The 16,839-nt window shown below is 41.4% G+C and overlaps 1 protein-coding gene across 2 annotated transcripts in view; it reads right to left on the bottom strand.

Annotated features, from left to right (window-relative positions):
• Nucleotides 1-1,620: 1,620 nt before the first annotated feature.
• The window catches only part of PROX1 (prospero homeobox 1), a 52,030-nt gene continuing 36,811 nt past the window's right edge, over nucleotides 1,621-16,839 (bottom strand). The window contains exon 7 of one of the 2 annotated variants that reach the window (XM_044267191.1): nucleotides 1,621-7,059. In XM_044267191.1, the coding sequence (XP_044123126.1) occupies nucleotides 6,871-7,059 (189 nt within the window). In that variant the 3' untranslated portion in view covers nucleotides 1,621-6,870. The remainder of the gene's footprint in view (nucleotides 7,060-16,839) is intronic. The other variant, XM_044267192.1, reaches the window with a different exon arrangement.

Genomic DNA, 16,839 nt, shown 5'->3' with positions numbered 1-16,839 from the left:
TGTTTTCCTGTGACTCCTACTCCGGGGTATCTACTCCTTACCTCAGCACATGGTAGTAAATTAATTGTAGGAGTCCTTCTTAGCTGTAGGTCGTTAAGAAAACTTGTAAGTTGCTTATGATGACAGATGGAGATAACAATGAATAAAACCAGCATTGTCTTTTTTTTCTTATTAGTGTGTTGGAGCTTATACTTTCTGGTAGAACATGACTACTGGCTAACATGGAGACATCTGTGGAATATGGTCTGTGATCAGGGGTCAGTATTGTTCTAGACCAATGCCACTGGATAATTTAGAGTCACAAAAGGAATGATTTGGTGCTGTATTGGAAATAAGCCTATCAAAAACCATTACCACCTGCTGTAACGTCTTGGTGATTTAGTCGCTACCTGGATTATCCGATTTAGTTTAAAGCACATCAGTTTTAAATAAGTACGAGAAGATAGAAGAGTCATTATATTATTCAAATGTCTCCTGTCTTCCAAGAGCAGGTGGAAGAGGGAGAGCTTCTTATTTTTTCTCCAATCATGGAATAAATACTTGGCGCAGAGAGACGTAGCATGCTCTTTTGCCTAATTAAGGTAGGACGACTGGAATTTAAGTCTGTGCCATTGATAGAGAAATAACATTAAGTGGGAAAATACTGTTATTATTTAATTGTTTTGATAGTGTTAAGCACCTTTGTGTGAACAGGGTCAAATACAATTTCATCATTTAGGTGAAAGCGAAAGAATTCTGAGATTGAGAAGACTCAGTCTACAGTAAAATGGAAGCCAGAAACAGAGGTGCAGCTGTGAATGATGGGTCATAGAGTCAGTTTCACATAGGTGAAGGATTTTTGCTAATTCTTCTTGCTCCCAATTCAAGGATAAAGGAGACAGGATTTTAAACCAAAGCGAAAGAGATAAAGGAAATTTTCAAAAGCCATAGGACCAGCAGTCTTAGTATGAAACATGCTGCCAGTCACGTTTGAAGGAACATTCTAGAAAGATTTCAGAAAATTTACATTAGTACTTAGTTCTGACTCCAACCAGAGGAGAAACAATATGAGCTCTCCCTCCCCGTATTTCAAGTGATATATTTGCCATTTTTGATTTTGGGGAACACCTCTCCTTGTTCTTAGAACTGTTAGACGTTTGCAATTTTGAATTAAACTTAGCTCACTAACATTGTTTTAAACCAAAGCTTTTGTCATTTTTAAAGTTAAATCCGCGAGAAGAGGTCTCAAAGAGACACACAGCCCTTTGCTACAATAATCTGAAGTAAAAAAGATCATTTCTAGGAGTTGCAAGCATTCATGTTAGACTTGTGTAATTAAGCATTTTAATGAAAGCAGAGTCCAGAATGGATATTAGTCACAAGCAGCCCGTTGTCCTAAAATGGGACACGGGTCCAAAAGCTAAATGTCACGTGATTAAAAAAAAAAAATCGAACGGCACTGAGCTTGTAATGTATATTTTATTTTGCACAAGCTTGCATATATACTGCACATACATTCAGTTTAAGAGAAGATGGAAGGCACACAAGGCAATTGGACTACTGTATCCTTTAAGTGGTACAAAGCAAAAGGTAAAAGTTTGGAGAGTATACAAAAGCTTAAAACACACAAAGTAAAACCCCCTACCCACCCCACCCCCACAACTTTTTCTGTTTTAAAATTTAGTAGCTGCCAAACTAAATTTTTGTACTTTTACTTTAAAATCAATTGTCTACTGCACCTTTTTATTTTCTTTTTAATATGGACAGGGAGTCTCATTTTTTTAATCATATCAATTAATATTACAGTACATCCTTGGTAATACAAAATTGTACACCTTCATCAAATAAATTAGGATAAATTAAACCAATAAATTATGCAAAGTCTTCAGAACAATAGACAACAACAAAAATCCACAATTGAAATTGCCTCTAGCTAAAAAAAAAAAATCAAAAATTGACTTTATCAGTTCAGTTATTGTACTATATTCAAATCAAAGGGTCTTTATTACAAAAAAAGAGCTTAATAATGCTATTTACAACATATTGCTAAATAATATAAAGGCAGTGTTTTTTCACGGTTTATACTATATACATATAAGAAGTGGCTGGGACAACATCGGGAGAAGCCATGACCTTTGATTCTTGTAGGTAGTGCTGAGACCAACCCCAAATGCATGTTTTTCTAATTCTATCCTTGAAGTGGTAATATACAATTTGAAAATGTTTCCCCCCTCCCCATGTGGAGGATTAGAATATTTTTAAAACACAGAATGAATACATTTTCACAAAAGCGGGCCAGTCTGTTCGCCTTTTCTGCTCATTTGTGCATTTTAGAGGGTGTCAGATTTGAGAGAGGGCTCAGTTAAAAGACTCAAAAGTCCAGACGCTTCCAGATCCTGCTATAGTCTTAGAAGGATGATTATGAGAAGATGCAAAGGTTGAATACGAGTTTTGATCCCAGCTCTGAATATGAACGTTTTAGCTTTAGTTTTATAGATGGTTTACAACCAACAGATCTACAGAAAACAAAACTGCATTTCCTTCAACAGAACATTTAAGTGCAATGCAGTAACCGCTTACTCATATAAACCAGTTACATTCTTTTAAGGGGAGCTTTTTCAAAACAATGCTTCTTGTAATTTGCAAACACAGAGTTTGTACCAGAAGGAAACATTTGTACTATTCACACCAATGAATATTCTATAATATACAGGGCAAAGAGATTTTGCTCTGTCCTCACATGTACACGGCTTTCAGGGAGTCAGTAAACCACGTTTTCTTTGATAAATGTATGATTGCTTCTGAGGGACATCCTGTTTTTAAAGCCCCCAGATCTTCAGCTCAATGACTTAGTATTAACCTGTTTGTGTACGTGCATGTGTGTGTGTGTGTGTGTGTGTGGTGGTTACTTACTAAGTGTTTTCATGTACATAGAAAAGAAATTTCATAAATTTACAGAAACTGCATTACCCTTGCCCTTGACATCTGATGAAAGAGACTGTTATCTTTTAAAAGTAGAGAGCAGGATTTTCAAGAATGCTTTCAACTGTCTATACAGTCACTGTAGTGTTCCTAATAAATTCAACAGATGTTGTGAGAATGTAGTTATTTATTAAAATCTCATGTCTTACGTAACAACAGCCATGAGGTTAAATATTTACATTGCTTTATAAAAGTTCCCCTCTTGCTTTAGTGTTTTTATTTTGCTTTTTTTTGTTGTTTTTAACATTTTTAAAAATGATATTCACCCACATCCCTAGCACAGCAACAAAGATTCTGCAAACATAAAACACTTGAATTAAATAATACTCGGAGGCACAAAGCAAACTTCAGGAATATATGGGTGAACATTTCCTTAAATAATTACTACATTCTACCATCTTCCACGTTGTTTTACCATTTAATGTGAAACGTCCTCATTAAACAGCCAGAGATACAGTAAGAATTAAATGTTTTGTTGTTGCAAATAGAACATTCTTTTCACAAAACATAACAAATGTCTAAAATAGGTCCTTAAATCTAGATAGGAAAAGGTAAGCTTTCCACTTCACACGCATATATATATGTATATTTTTACATGTGTGTATATGTGTGTATGTGTCCTCGTGTTCACATACCTGCACACACATATACAGCACATGGTATGAAATATTGCTTCTATACTACTTTTCATTAGGCTAAGAAAACACAAGATTTGCACCACAGTTACAAAAAATTGGCTTCTACAAGAATTTTCAAAACTCGAATGCTGCTCAAACAATTGAAGAAAAAATAATTTGCGGTATCAAACTGTTCTAAAAATTCTCTTCTTCAAAAACGTATTCTCCCGCTTTGTTTTAAAAAGACACAAAATATGCATAGCTATCAACGTTATGTCAAACAGCCAGAAAAAAAAAAAAGATCTAGTGTTTATTGCAGCTGTAGTAATTGGAAATAAAGTCAAAAAGATGAAATCGAAAGCCACAGAAGGCACAAGAACAATTGTACTTGTGGGAAAAAACTGGTATTTTGAAGGATTTTTAAAAATCCCCCCGCTGGTGCATTTTAGGTCTAGGCACAGACTATCACCTCAAGTGTATATGCAAAAATAATTTAGGGTTAGCAGAAAATAAGTGGTAATGTGGTATTTCAACATGCACTTTAGACTTCTTTTTTCCTATGTAAACTGTCCCTCCCACCTTCATAGAAAGTTAACTTCTCCCAAGTAGCCAATTTTCACTTGGTGAGAGTTGAGCTGAGATTGGAAAGATGATGATTAAAAAACCAAACCAAACCAAACCAAACCCAGAATCGTTAAGTAGGAGTTTTGAGAGACAGGCTTTGTCACTTTCCAATGCACTGGGAGGCACAAGATTTGTGATCGTAAAAAGGGGAAAAACCACCCAAAAGCAAAAGTGATGGAACAAAGAGGTGAGTTTTACCTCATGCAATTTCTACTCTGAAACCATTTCTATGCCTCAGTGAACCTCAAGCGGCTATTATCATAGATAAGCACATCAACGTTGGTTGTGAACACACACTTTTGCTGAATCCGTCTACTTATATTAGAAAGGCAGGGGAAAATAATGCTAAAGATCCAAATGAGCCTGGGATCGTTACTGAATTTGCCCCAGATCAGAAGATGCTAGCAGTCTGTCTACATAGGTGAATACACTACGGTTTTGCCTTCTACCTTGTAAACGGCAACACGATGTTGATGTCAATTACACGGAACAGCGAAGACCCAGTGGTTTCATGACGTGAACAATGAATTCCTACTCTTTCACGTGAAGCAAGACAAAAGAGTGTGACCACAAGTTGAGATTGCTTCCCTACTTTGTGCTGATTGGATTTTTTTTTTTTTTTTGGTTTGCTTTTTATTCCAATGCAATGATTATCCAAACATTTTTTTATTTATTCCCCAAGCAAACCGGAACTAGAGCAAATTGGATCTGCTGGCTCGGTGTGTGCTATGTAGGGGAGCACGAGCTGGATGATGCATTGGTTGGGGGTGCAGAGAGAAGCCAGTGGTGTTCCAGCCCGTGTTGCTGCACACTGCGAGGGCCCGTTAGCCTCCTGAGCGATGCCGGGCATCACAGGACTGTGCTGTTTAATTTAAAGTCAGCAGGTTTTAAGGCTTTGTGCTGACAGTAATTGCCTCCATACATTCCTGTCCATCAGCAGAATTTATAAATGATGGTAAATTACAGCGATTGGGTCAGCTAGTTAGTCACATGGGTCAACCTGCATTCTCCAGAGTCAAATGTAACTTTTATGAAAATTAAGGGAAAATGGTATTTGTGTTCAGTATAATCTAAATACCAGGTTTGTTCCTGTGTCATTTTAAGTGTACGTCCAATGACCTAAGGGGAGAGAGGGGGGTGTCTGGAAAAGCCTATTACAATGAACAAGGAATTCTTACTGCATCTGCACACAAAACCCATCTGGGAAAACAAGCGTGAATGCCGTAGGACTTTTTTTAAAAGCAAGTATGGGACACTGTACACCTTGGAAAAACTGGAAAAAGAGAAAAAAGGAAGAAGAGGAGAACCATTGAAGAAAGCACACACCAGCAGCCGGCTTTCTTAGGTGTGCTGAAATTGCGTCTTTTGGGTTAACCCCAACCTTTCCTATGCTGCCTACACACGCTTTGCACGATTTGGTCAGTACTAGCTTCTGAATTCGAAGAGACTTTCTCAGTTGCTTTAAAATGCTGTCCCTAAAATGAAGAAACACTTCATTAGACCGTCACCACTTGGGATATCCCTCAGGGCAGTGTGGGATCGCGTATGAAAAGAGGTCATCCTGACGTGGGCTCCTCTTTGGAGGTGAAGATCAAGTCAGCTCACCACTGTCAACAAGAGTCTAATGTAGGCAGGAATTTTATGGTCAACTTGGGATGTCCTTTATTCCTTACTAGAGAAATGTATTCAGAAGATAGTGTTGTTGTTGTTGTTGCTTTTTTTTTTCCTTTTGGAAACAAGTGTTAAATATAAAACAGACATAATAACTCGTTGAAGCATATAAACCAAATTAAGAGTCCATTTGAAACATATGTGCCTTTTAATATCTGAAGTGAGATAATAGAAAATGATGTGAAAGGGGTGTTTCTCTATCAAAAATGATCTAAACTCACTGATTACGAAGAACCGATTGTAACTCTTAGAGACGTAACCAGAAGATCGGGTGCGAATTTCCAGCTTCATCTCGAAAGAGTCAGTTTTGTGAAGAATTGCTTTGCCCCCGGAAGAAACGGGTACACCCGTTTGGGCCTACTCGCCGTTTCTCTTATGGAAAGGCTTGAGCGTGACTATTTTTGGTTTTGGAATTTGGCCTTTTGGGGTAACTTCTGGAAAAGTGAGCTGTTCATCTGCCCCTGGCATTATTTTTAAACAAGGAATACAAAGCGACTTACGGAGTTCAAACCAAACAAAATATTTAGGTTTACGTAGTGGTTTCATTGAGTTTTCTGGCCTCGTTAGCAGTAAAAGCAGGAGACACACGTCACCGTCGGTGGGGCAGTGCCGTGTCACGGGTCTCCCTCTGCCAACTGCCATTTGCGATAAACTATCGATCAAGCAGAAGCATCTTTGAAATGCCTTTCCTTGCGAATAGAGAATTTCCACACGTCAACGTTCTTTTTCCCTGAAAATTAACCCTATTTTAAAGTCTCCAAATGTTAAGGGCCTCGGGCAAAAGTAAACTAAAGACCAAAGGAAAATAACCATCCCCTTGCAATGGAAAACAAAAGAAAATGAGCGCAAGATGACGAGGAGGAACTACCAGCTGATTTCATAACATATCCATGCCTCCCATACACATCCATAGGAAATCAAAATCTAGACACGTACAACTTAGACATCCAAAGGGGACTGCTACTATTCATACATTCGAAAAGAGTTGTTGAAATTTCTACTCATGAAGCAGCTCTTGTAGGCAGTTCGGGGATTTGAAAATCTCAGGGACTTCACTATCCAGCTTGCAGATGACCTTGTATATGGCCTTCTTCCAGGAAGGATCAACATCTTTGCCTGCGATAATGGCATTGAAAAACTCTCGTAATGTGATCTGCGCAACTTCCAGGAATCTTTCTGGAACCTGCTGATACAAGGGGACAATGGCATTAATAAAGTTTTCAGTTTCAAGTCTCTAGTTCTTCAAAGGAAACTGAGCTAAGTTCTTTCTTTCAGAAAGGGGCTTTACGTGGCACCCGCATTTGCTAAAAATGGCTGGCCCCTCTTATGTAAAGTCGTTATATATAGTAGCACTGTAATGTGGGGTGGACAGCTTTGTGAAGTTCTAGAAAGGGACTTGTGTAAAGGATATACGCAGACGTACTGAAAAACCGGGATTCCCTTCTGAATATTTGGGTGAGAAAAGGGGACACACTGTTGGGATTCCCCACTTTATTAAACAGGTGCATTCCGGTGCAAGTCTCCGGCTAATCTTTCAGAATTTGAATCCTATTTCCTTTTGATTTCCATTATGAAAACAAAGTGTGGTTCTCAAAAGTAGAAGAAGAGATCATTGGGCTTTGATATCACCGAAACCCCCTGTAAATGAAGAAAACCGAAAAAATCTGTTTTCTTCTCATAGCAGCAGAGGACTGCACCCAAATGCCAAATTGTATATGGGAGTAACATGCACCAGAAAGTGCTCTGCGTACAGACAGGGATAAGGGGATAACATTAACGCTGAGTCCCAAAATACAAAATCTCTACCGAGTCCCAAAATTCTACATCGGAAATTATTTTACTTTGAGATTAGAATTGCTCCATAAGAATGATTCATACAGCTGATAGTACTAATGAAAACCAACATTTCTGGAGTGTTTGTTACATGTCAGGAGCTCAGTTATGCACAGACTGTGAATCATCCCATTCCGTTCTCCCAGCATCTCTATAAGGTGTCCCTGTCCCCTTTTTACTGTGCGGAAAACTGAGGCTCAGAGAGATCAAGGGAATTGTTCAAAGTCCTTACATTCTAAGACAAATATCCACGAAACATTCTTTTTTTTTGTAAATTATTTTTATGTTTTAAAAGATTTTATTTATTTATTTTAGAGAGAAAGAGAGAGAGAGAGAGAGAGAGAGGTAGAGCACAGCGTGAGCGGGAGCGAGGTGGGGAGGAGCAGATGGAAAAGGACAGATTCCATGCTGAACCAAAGCCTGACACCGGGTTTGATCTCACACTGCTGAGATCACGACCTGAGCGAAATCAAGAGTCAGATGCTCAACCGACTGAGCTACCCAGGCACCCCTTCCAAATATTCTTTTGAGAATCCCTAATTGTTTATCCATTTCTTCCCAGCAATTAATAAGTACGTGTGTTCTCAATTGTTTATTTAATAGTCCAACGTCTTGTCCTGGGAAAGGGGTAGATGTTGATGTCCTTGGTATTCTCTGTCAGCTACCCAAGGTAAAGCATGGCTTCTGTTCCCTACACCAAGATAAAGGATTTGCGGAGCCATTCCATGAACTCTTAATTGCCCATGTACACATGGACACTCAGTAGATTTCTTTTAGTGGGGTACTTCTGCATTAGTAAGTTTTACTTTTATAGTAAGTGCAGATATATGAGGAAGTAAATGCACTGCAGTTGTACGTGTAGACAGATCTGTCCACACATACAGAAGGGTTCAAAGATTTTCGTCCCAGTTCACATATGCCATTTTACCAACTACACGGAGGTATCATCATGTCGAACAGATTTGATCTCTTTCTCCCACTCTTTCTCAATTTGTGCAATGGACCATTTTATAATGACAGTAACTATTAAGGAAAACGAAAATGATCACCAGGCATCCCTGTTTCATACATTTAAAGTTGGACAAAGAAGTTCACTCCTTCCAAAGGTAAGTCACTTGTCTTTTGTAAAGAAAATTAAAGGATTTTAATTCCCCAGAAAAAGAAAGGACCCCATGTGGGGCCTATCAGAGTCTAGAAAAAGTGAAAATTCTCAGTAGCCTCTTCCAAAGACATACACCCCAGCCAGTTTCTCCAGACACTGGTCTCCAAAATCATCCCAACAACCCCTTGTCCCTGCCTCGTCCCCCATGGATGTGCTAACCCTTGTACCCCAATGGCCATTCCCTGATGAGAATTCATCTAAATTTTCTACACAATGTTGGTAATTTCTCCCAAAAACTCCTGCAGATACATGAGTATTTGTGGGATAGGAGAAGCCTAGAGAAGGGATTGGCTCTCTCACTGACCTCACACCCAAATAAAGTCATTAAGCAGCCTTTTTGCATACTCTCCCCTCTTCCCTCCACGATAATCCTTTATGTTTGATCAGATGGGCATTACTAAGAGAGGGGATCTGGCTGGGGAACAGTGAGGCAGGTACAACTACCCACCCTGACTACTTGGTTTGGGAGCTGTTAGCCAAATGCTAAAGAAACATAATCATAGGCATTTATTAAAATAAGCATTTCAAGAAGTGTGGTTTTCCCTGCCATTGGCAACAGAAGCAGGACAAAGATCTATGTTCCTTGAACAACTGGGGACGCAGCAGGGCATGGCAGAGAGCAGTGCGGGACATAGGGTATCATAGGGTATGGTCGCTCCTCCAGAGGAAGTCAGGGAAGACCGGAAGCTCCTCCACACCAAGGGCCCACAGGAGATCCGGGGCCAAGGGAGCAGAGGTATTGTTTGAGACCATCAGAGGAAAGAAGATGCATCTAGAACAGCATCAGTGCTGGAGGAGGGAGAGAAGGTTCTAGGGGGTGCCTGAGGGCAAATCAAAGTAACTTGGGGGGAGGGTGTGCTTCTCCCACCCTATTATTATTTGCCATGCTTGTTCATGGCTTTTAGTGGGTTTTATCTTGTTTTAAACATTCATTTCTTTTGGTGGTAATCTTGGGCTATCCTTCACCATCTTTTGTATTTGTGTCTTGTGTGGTTTAATTTTTCGCCTGCTTCTATCTAGTTGTAATGAATTTGCCCCGACGTGTCTTTAGATAAAGAGCCACGGTTTCTATTGTGGGTCTCCGCCACAATGCTTAACAAAGTTCTTTTGCATAGTCTTTCATAATGAGAGCCTGCCTTCTGCTTTATTCCACACTGCTCTGGAGTCACATGTAACTTCTCCCTCGATACTTGAACAAGAAAAAAAAAATTTTTTTTCAATAATGCTAAAAGCTAGCATTTAAAGAGTTGGAATAGACCTCAAAAGTCATTTTGTAGATGAAGAAACTATGAGACTCTACAAGATGAATAAATTATGAGAACAAGAGACTCATGTGAAATAACATGTCCAGGTGTCTTATCATTAAACCATGCTGGCTCTCTTTTAATGCATTTTCAGTAATTTCTATTTATATGGGGCATCAAAACCTCGACAAGCTGTGGATCTGTGGCTGAGGAAAACCACAGAAGAGCTAGGAACTTCAAAATAAATGTGAATGGTACAAAGGATTCCCAGGAGGAGACTTAGGATATTGGTTTATGTTTGAGAAGGGATGAATTCTTTTTGAACAAATGAAATGGTTTGCTAATTTAGGGCTTACTTTGAGGCAATACTCATACAACAGATTGGGCTGGTTTAAAGCAATTGATAATGAGATCCTCTAATGCTAGAGCAATTAATCTTTTCTGGTGGCTCCAGAGAGGTAAACTGATGGGTAGCAACTGATCTTTTGAGAGGGTGCCAAGGAGTTCCACCAACAGGTAGAAATATCACCCATGAGAAAAGAGACCCTTACCCCTTTCTGCTTTAAAACTTTCCCCAACTCCATTTAACAGACTAAAAGGGGGCCCTTTCTGATTTTGGGGGGGCTGCCTTAGAATTTGGGCTTACGAGAATGATGTTGCCCATATTCTTCTGTACCTCTTCACACCTAATGGATTTCCAATCACTAATAAACATCTGCAGAAAATCCCTTAGTGACAAGTAATCCCTTATCTAGGTTTCTTTTAATAGAACCTAACAATCTGCAGAATGAACCCCAGAGTGTCTCCTCAGCATCAGGTGGCAACAGTCAATCAAGTCCCTGGAATGCAAGACAATGCAGGCTGCTGGGAGGGGGGAGGGAAGGCCGTGCCTTTGGACATGCCACAGGGAAAAAACAAAAGGCTTCCAAAGTCTCTGGCTGGAACTCTGAAGCTATTGTGGGAGCTGCTCTGCTGAGTGTTCTTCAGGAGAGGAGAATGGAAACTTTGCTTGATAAAAAGGCATCCCAATATAGGAACCTCACCCCAGATGGTCTTGCCTCTCCTTGCCTTGATATTTGGAGGAGAAGAGAATTACGACGAGGTACTTGAATGCACTCATAAATCTGAAGGGGGCTGGCTATCAGCGTCTACCCATCTCATCACGATCATTTGTATTTGAGTCTCCTCAGAGCAAACAAGGGCCTTATGGGCTTTGATGAAATGGGGAAATCGGGAGGACGTTTTCAGATCTGCTCCGGCTGTGGCTGGGTTGGGCGCGTGCGCACGCACACATGGATCCACGTGCGCACACGCACACGCACAGTGTGTTGGGTGGGGGGCTGTCCTGCTGTTCTTTTTCTCCGCACCCCTCCCCCGCCCCAGAATGAGTGGCAAAGACACATTTTCCCCCTGTCTTCCTCCTCCTCTTCCCAGTTGCTTTACCTTCAAGGATGATTTGTTTTATTAAACTGACTGTCCCTAGCCTCTGCAGTACATAATAAAAGCCTGACATAGCAGGCTGCCTGCCTTCTGTGTCCTGCAGACACTCATCATAAGTGTCAGGACATACCAAGGTTAGTGGTCACTGGAAGTGTGCTCGCTGGCCCAAACCTTGCCAAACGCTCTTGGCAGCTGAATGAATGTCACAGAGAATAGAAGGGGAATTACAAAGGTTAAAAAGAAGACAGCCTCCCCTATTTTCTGGAGACAGAGAAGCTGATTTTTCACACCTCTGAAAGATCCCCAAGCTCATCCCTTGGCCTTTTGCGGGAGACCTCAACCTGGCCCTTTGCACAGTTTCCCATGGATACCTCTCCATCCTCCATCCCCTTTAAAAATTGGTCCACTGGCCCCATTTTATCAGTGAAATGATCTTTGCTGAAATGGAGGGAAAACAAACCAGGCACAGAGCTCTCTCCCCAGTCCCTCCCCAACATCCAAAGGCTCAAATGGTTTATCAAGGTTATCAATGGATTACAATCTTATCAAGGGAGATCATCTCTTCAGTTCATCTTTTAAACTATTTTTTTTTCAAACTCACTTTGAAGGGAAAATGTAAAAGAGAACCTACGTATGGGCAGGAATATTTAACGGATGGAAAAGTAACATCGTGGCTAGTATTTTGGTGAATTAGTTTGTGTGTGGGTTTTCTTTCTTCTTCCCCCTCCACTTTTTTTTTTTTAATACTATAAAAGGGCAATAAAATGCTGACTGTAAGAAGACAATGTCAAGGAGAAAAGGGTACTGGTATTTTGGATACTCTTCACTGCTCGCCTTGGAGAGAGAGTTATTCTTGTCACAAACCCTTTTGTCTGCATCTGCTGACTGCTTGCCTGTAGCCAGCAGCATACTTTAACTGTTTTGTCACCTCCTAACATCACATGCATCAGCTGTTGGGCTTTTGTTACGGGTATTGTAGAACTAATCCACTGTGGCTGTTCTACTGTGCAGTAAATAAAACAGAAACGGGCTTCTCAGACAATTCTGCATGAATATTTCAGATGGCTTTACAACTCCAATTCACAAAATCAAATAAATAAATAACTCCCCCAGCCTCCCCCAGCCTCTACCCACACAGAAACAAAACCCCTCCAACTAGACCCAGATGCCTCCAAGTCAACTGCATTGGAGACACTGACTTGAGCCTTCAAGCAATTGTTTCAGTGAAGTTGAAAGAATAATGCTCTCTAAACTTGAACGCCGCGGTATTCATATTTATTATTAGCGTTAGAACATCTAATTCCAAAAACTGGGTAAGCAGCTTTGAAAATCCGGAGAGCTACTTTTCTCCTTGGGCTTTCACACACGCGTGTGCGCGCGCGCGCGCATGCACACACACACACACACACACACGCACACACACACACGCACTTTCTCTCTCTCTCTCTAATGCCATCAGAAATATAGTTAGAGTTGCCTTGTCTAAACTGCTTTCACTGTCTCCAACTGCATCTCCTTCTCTCCCACTCATCTGAGCAAGGTCAAAGGAAGACGCTTATGTATCTTGTTCATCCCAAGAGTCTTTCCAAAATGTTGAACCTGCCTAAGAGCCTAAAAGGAAAAGTCGAACTTGGGGCTTTCAAACCTGAATTTACATCATGAGTTCTCATAGAGTGTGAACAATGCACTAATCACATTTCGCGAGGCATTTTCTCGATGACTTCTAAGTGTCTTTGGAGAAGCTAAAAACAGAAAGGGCCTCTGCACGCACACACGCACACACGCGCACACACGCGCACAAAGGTCCTAGGGAAGGAGACAAAGTTAAAGTACTTTCCCGAGCATTCGCTCACCCTGGTGCGCACATGATTCCTCTAAACAAACTCTCCCATCCCTGCTGTTTGTTAAGTAAATATTGATCAAGGAGAGACGGAGCTCCTGACGGCAGTGGCACAAGCTGGGGACTTACACTGCAGACAGAGTGGACTTAAATGGATAAACTCAGATGCTTTAGTAACTCCTCCAAGATTATCAGAGGAAAAGGCAAAAACAGAGACGACATTGCTGCTCCTCTCCACTGTCTCATTCTCCCGGAATTTACCTGTCGGCGGCAGAGGAGGAAACCTGGAGCAATCAAATATGCTCACAAGATGCCGTGGCGCAGGGTCTCCCTTGCGGCCGGGGTCGCGTTTACCCTGAACGCTCGCCCGGGGCCGCAGCGACCCGGAAGGAAGCTATGACGCCGGACGCCGCGCGCAGTGCATTGTGGGATCGCGTCCTGACGCCCCGACGTGGCGGGGAAGGCCCAAGGGGGAGAGCAAACACGGATGCGCTTCCGGGAAGCGTAAAATACCCCCCGAACGGAAGGTGATGCTTAGAACCTTTAAAGAAGAGTCCAGTTCCTGGCAAGTGTCTCACTGTGATGTGTCAGTGTGTACAAGGCAGTATTTTGAGAGATGCTTTGAGTATGTTTGCCTCAGCGATCTTATGGCCCGAGTCAACAAGTTGAGAAAGTTGCCTTGTATTTCCCAAGTTTTATTTCAGTCACTTCATGATGGTGATCTCAACCCTTGTCATAGAGCTTAAGGGCCAGTTTTAAAATCATCTCCTGAGATTCGCTGAGTGCCATGGTCAAAGAACGAGCTAGTGGAGTTCCCACCAAACGGCTCCATGGTGTTTAAATTTTACTGGGATCCTCACACCTATGTTTGGAAGCCTGGCGTCCTCCGGGGGGCCCTGGCTGCGAAGCCACTTGCCGAGGCCGGCCGGGTGATACCAAGAAAGGCAGAGGAAGATTCTGCGGCAGCAACCGGGCTTCGGACTAAAGTCTCTTTCACTCTGATGCTCCAAGTGGCCTTCAGCCTTCGGGGACCGTACGGGACTGGGTCAGCATAATGCCCATGCAGTTTTAGGCCTAAGAGTGGGCTCACTTCCCCCAGTAACGTGTTTTGCTACTTAAATATGTGAAGAGTAAATGCTTATAGGAAGTGGTTATAGTTCAAGGCTGCCCTTAAAAAAAACCAAAAACCAAAAAACAAAAAACACACAATAAAACAAAAAGGAAAAAACAAACGCATGTTTCTAAGCAAAAGAACACATGGCAATAACAGTCTGTATCATATTTTTTTTTTTACAAACCTTCAAAAGAACAATGTTCTGTTGAACAAAATTCAGTAGCATTCTGTAAACATTAATTTAAGGAAATCAATAGACTCAGTGAGCTAAAGCCATATTGCAAGATAAACTGGCCAGAGTGCCACTTTGTCAAATAGATTTTCGTTTTCTCGGCTAGATAAAGACAGTTTCAAAACGGGGCAAACGTGTTGCAACCAAGGTTTGAAAAGTATGTGGCCTTCAAACAGTCTGCTTGTTCCTACTGCAAAGCTGGATAAACATACTTTAAAAATGATAAGATGGCTTAGAATTGATTTGGCTTTCAGATTCTGCATATAGTAGATTTCTTGGTTGTCTCACAGGAAAAGAAAAAAACAAAATCCCACGCATTCAGAAAAAAAAAATGTACTTGGGAGAAGGGGTTAAATTGTCTTGAGAAAAGGAGCTGGTGGGGGGGGCAGGGCAGTGTCAGTTGGTGCTTGACTTTAAAAAAGAAAGGAAGAAAGAAATCTTTATTCATGCTGACCTGATGGGCAACAGGCCTTCTTGCCAAAATCCAAAAGCCAAACTCTCTAGTGGGTTTGGGATCAGAGGTTTCAGCTGGTGGAAGCTGTTCCCGTTCTGTGCACACCACGCAATGTCATGTTAATGTGCCAGGGGCGGGGATGGGGGAACAGAGCGGGAGGGAGACCCACACAACGGTCCCCAGGTTGCTCCCAGCCAGACTGAAAGAGCTGCAGGGATAATTAGAAAAAGTGGCAAAAGGAAAGAGCGTATCTCCGTCTGTCACTGTGGCAGGGACATACATTGAGCTTGTGGCAGGAAAACTTCCAAAGGAACACGCCTGGCATCCTCCGGCGCCGTACCAGTCCGTGGAGATGCCGGTAGAGGAGCCACCAGGGAGACATGGTGGAAATGGCCCCACTGGAGGAAGTGTAATAAACAGAATGAAGAGTCACATGGGAAGGGAGCGAGGGAGGCTAAGATCTACCTTGAACGGACAGCGGAGTTCCATGAAAAAGTGTCAGGGACGTGAACTTGGGTCTGCAGTGTGGGCAGGGAGGGGCTGGGGAGACCACAGACAATCACCCTCTGACAGCAGTGTGGAGGAAGGGCGGAAGTGTGCCCCGATGCTCCCTTTGTTTCCTTACCTAAATTGAATCGTCCTCATTTCGAGGCGGCTATTTAGAAAATACAGAATGCACAATAAAATTTCTACACCTCCAAGATGTTGATGAGGTATGTGTTGATTTAAAAAAATCACGTGATGATCAAGAACTATGCTTGGATGGAGAGTTTTGATGAATTGTGACTTTTGAGAATAAAAAAAAAATGTCTTAACAGCTACTCTGCCTGCTAATAGTGCGTGTATGCTTTTTAAATGGCATAAACCTTCCACTGGAAACGTGATAGAGATATCAAGAGAAATGAAACTGTCTCTCTCCTAGCCCCAGAAAAGGAAGTACTTAACTAGCTTGCTGGGAACAGAAAGGCAAATGCCATTATAATACATTCTATGACTCTGTCAAAATTATTTTTTGGCACTGAAATTTGGTTCACCAAATATGATAAAAAAGGCTAGTTTATTTGCTCATGCTTGGAAGTCTTGGTGGCATACGTGTCAGGAAACACAATGATCATCATGTTATTCGTGGGGACAGAGTAAATGTTCCTTCCTTCCTGAACTCTGCACATGTTTCAAAGAGTGACTCCAACTTTAAATAGACAAAACAATTGAACAAATAAAATTCAACAAAAAGAAAACCAGAGAAAAAGTAATAAAAATGAAAATTTAATACTTTCCTAATCTCTTTAGCCCCAGGATTCATTGAAGATACTCTTAGATCTTAGACATAACTGGAAGCTCCCGCCGGAATTACACATCTGGTAGGCTATTCAGTAAGACCTGGACCAAGACTATTTCATCCAAGAATCATGGAGTTTGGGAATCTCAGGACTTGGAGAAAGTCTGTGTTCTCCAAGAGAGTGAAACAATCCAAACCAGGGGTTGGCAAACTTTTTCTGTAAAGGGCTAGATGGTAAATACCTAGGCTTTGTGGGCCACATTCTCTTTCTGTTGCATATTCTTCTTCTTGTTTACAACTTTTTAAAAATATAAAAACCATTCTGAGCTCAGAGTCATAAAAAATAGGCTGATGGCCGGATCTGGCCA

The sequence above is a fragment of the Neovison vison genome, chromosome 10 (assembly GCF_020171115.1).
Source record: "Neovison vison isolate M4711 chromosome 10, ASM_NN_V1, whole genome shotgun sequence".
In the NCBI taxonomy this organism is placed as follows: Eukaryota; Metazoa; Chordata; class Mammalia; order Carnivora; family Mustelidae; genus Neogale; species Neogale vison.
This window is presented reverse-complemented; position numbering and strand designations above follow the sequence as displayed.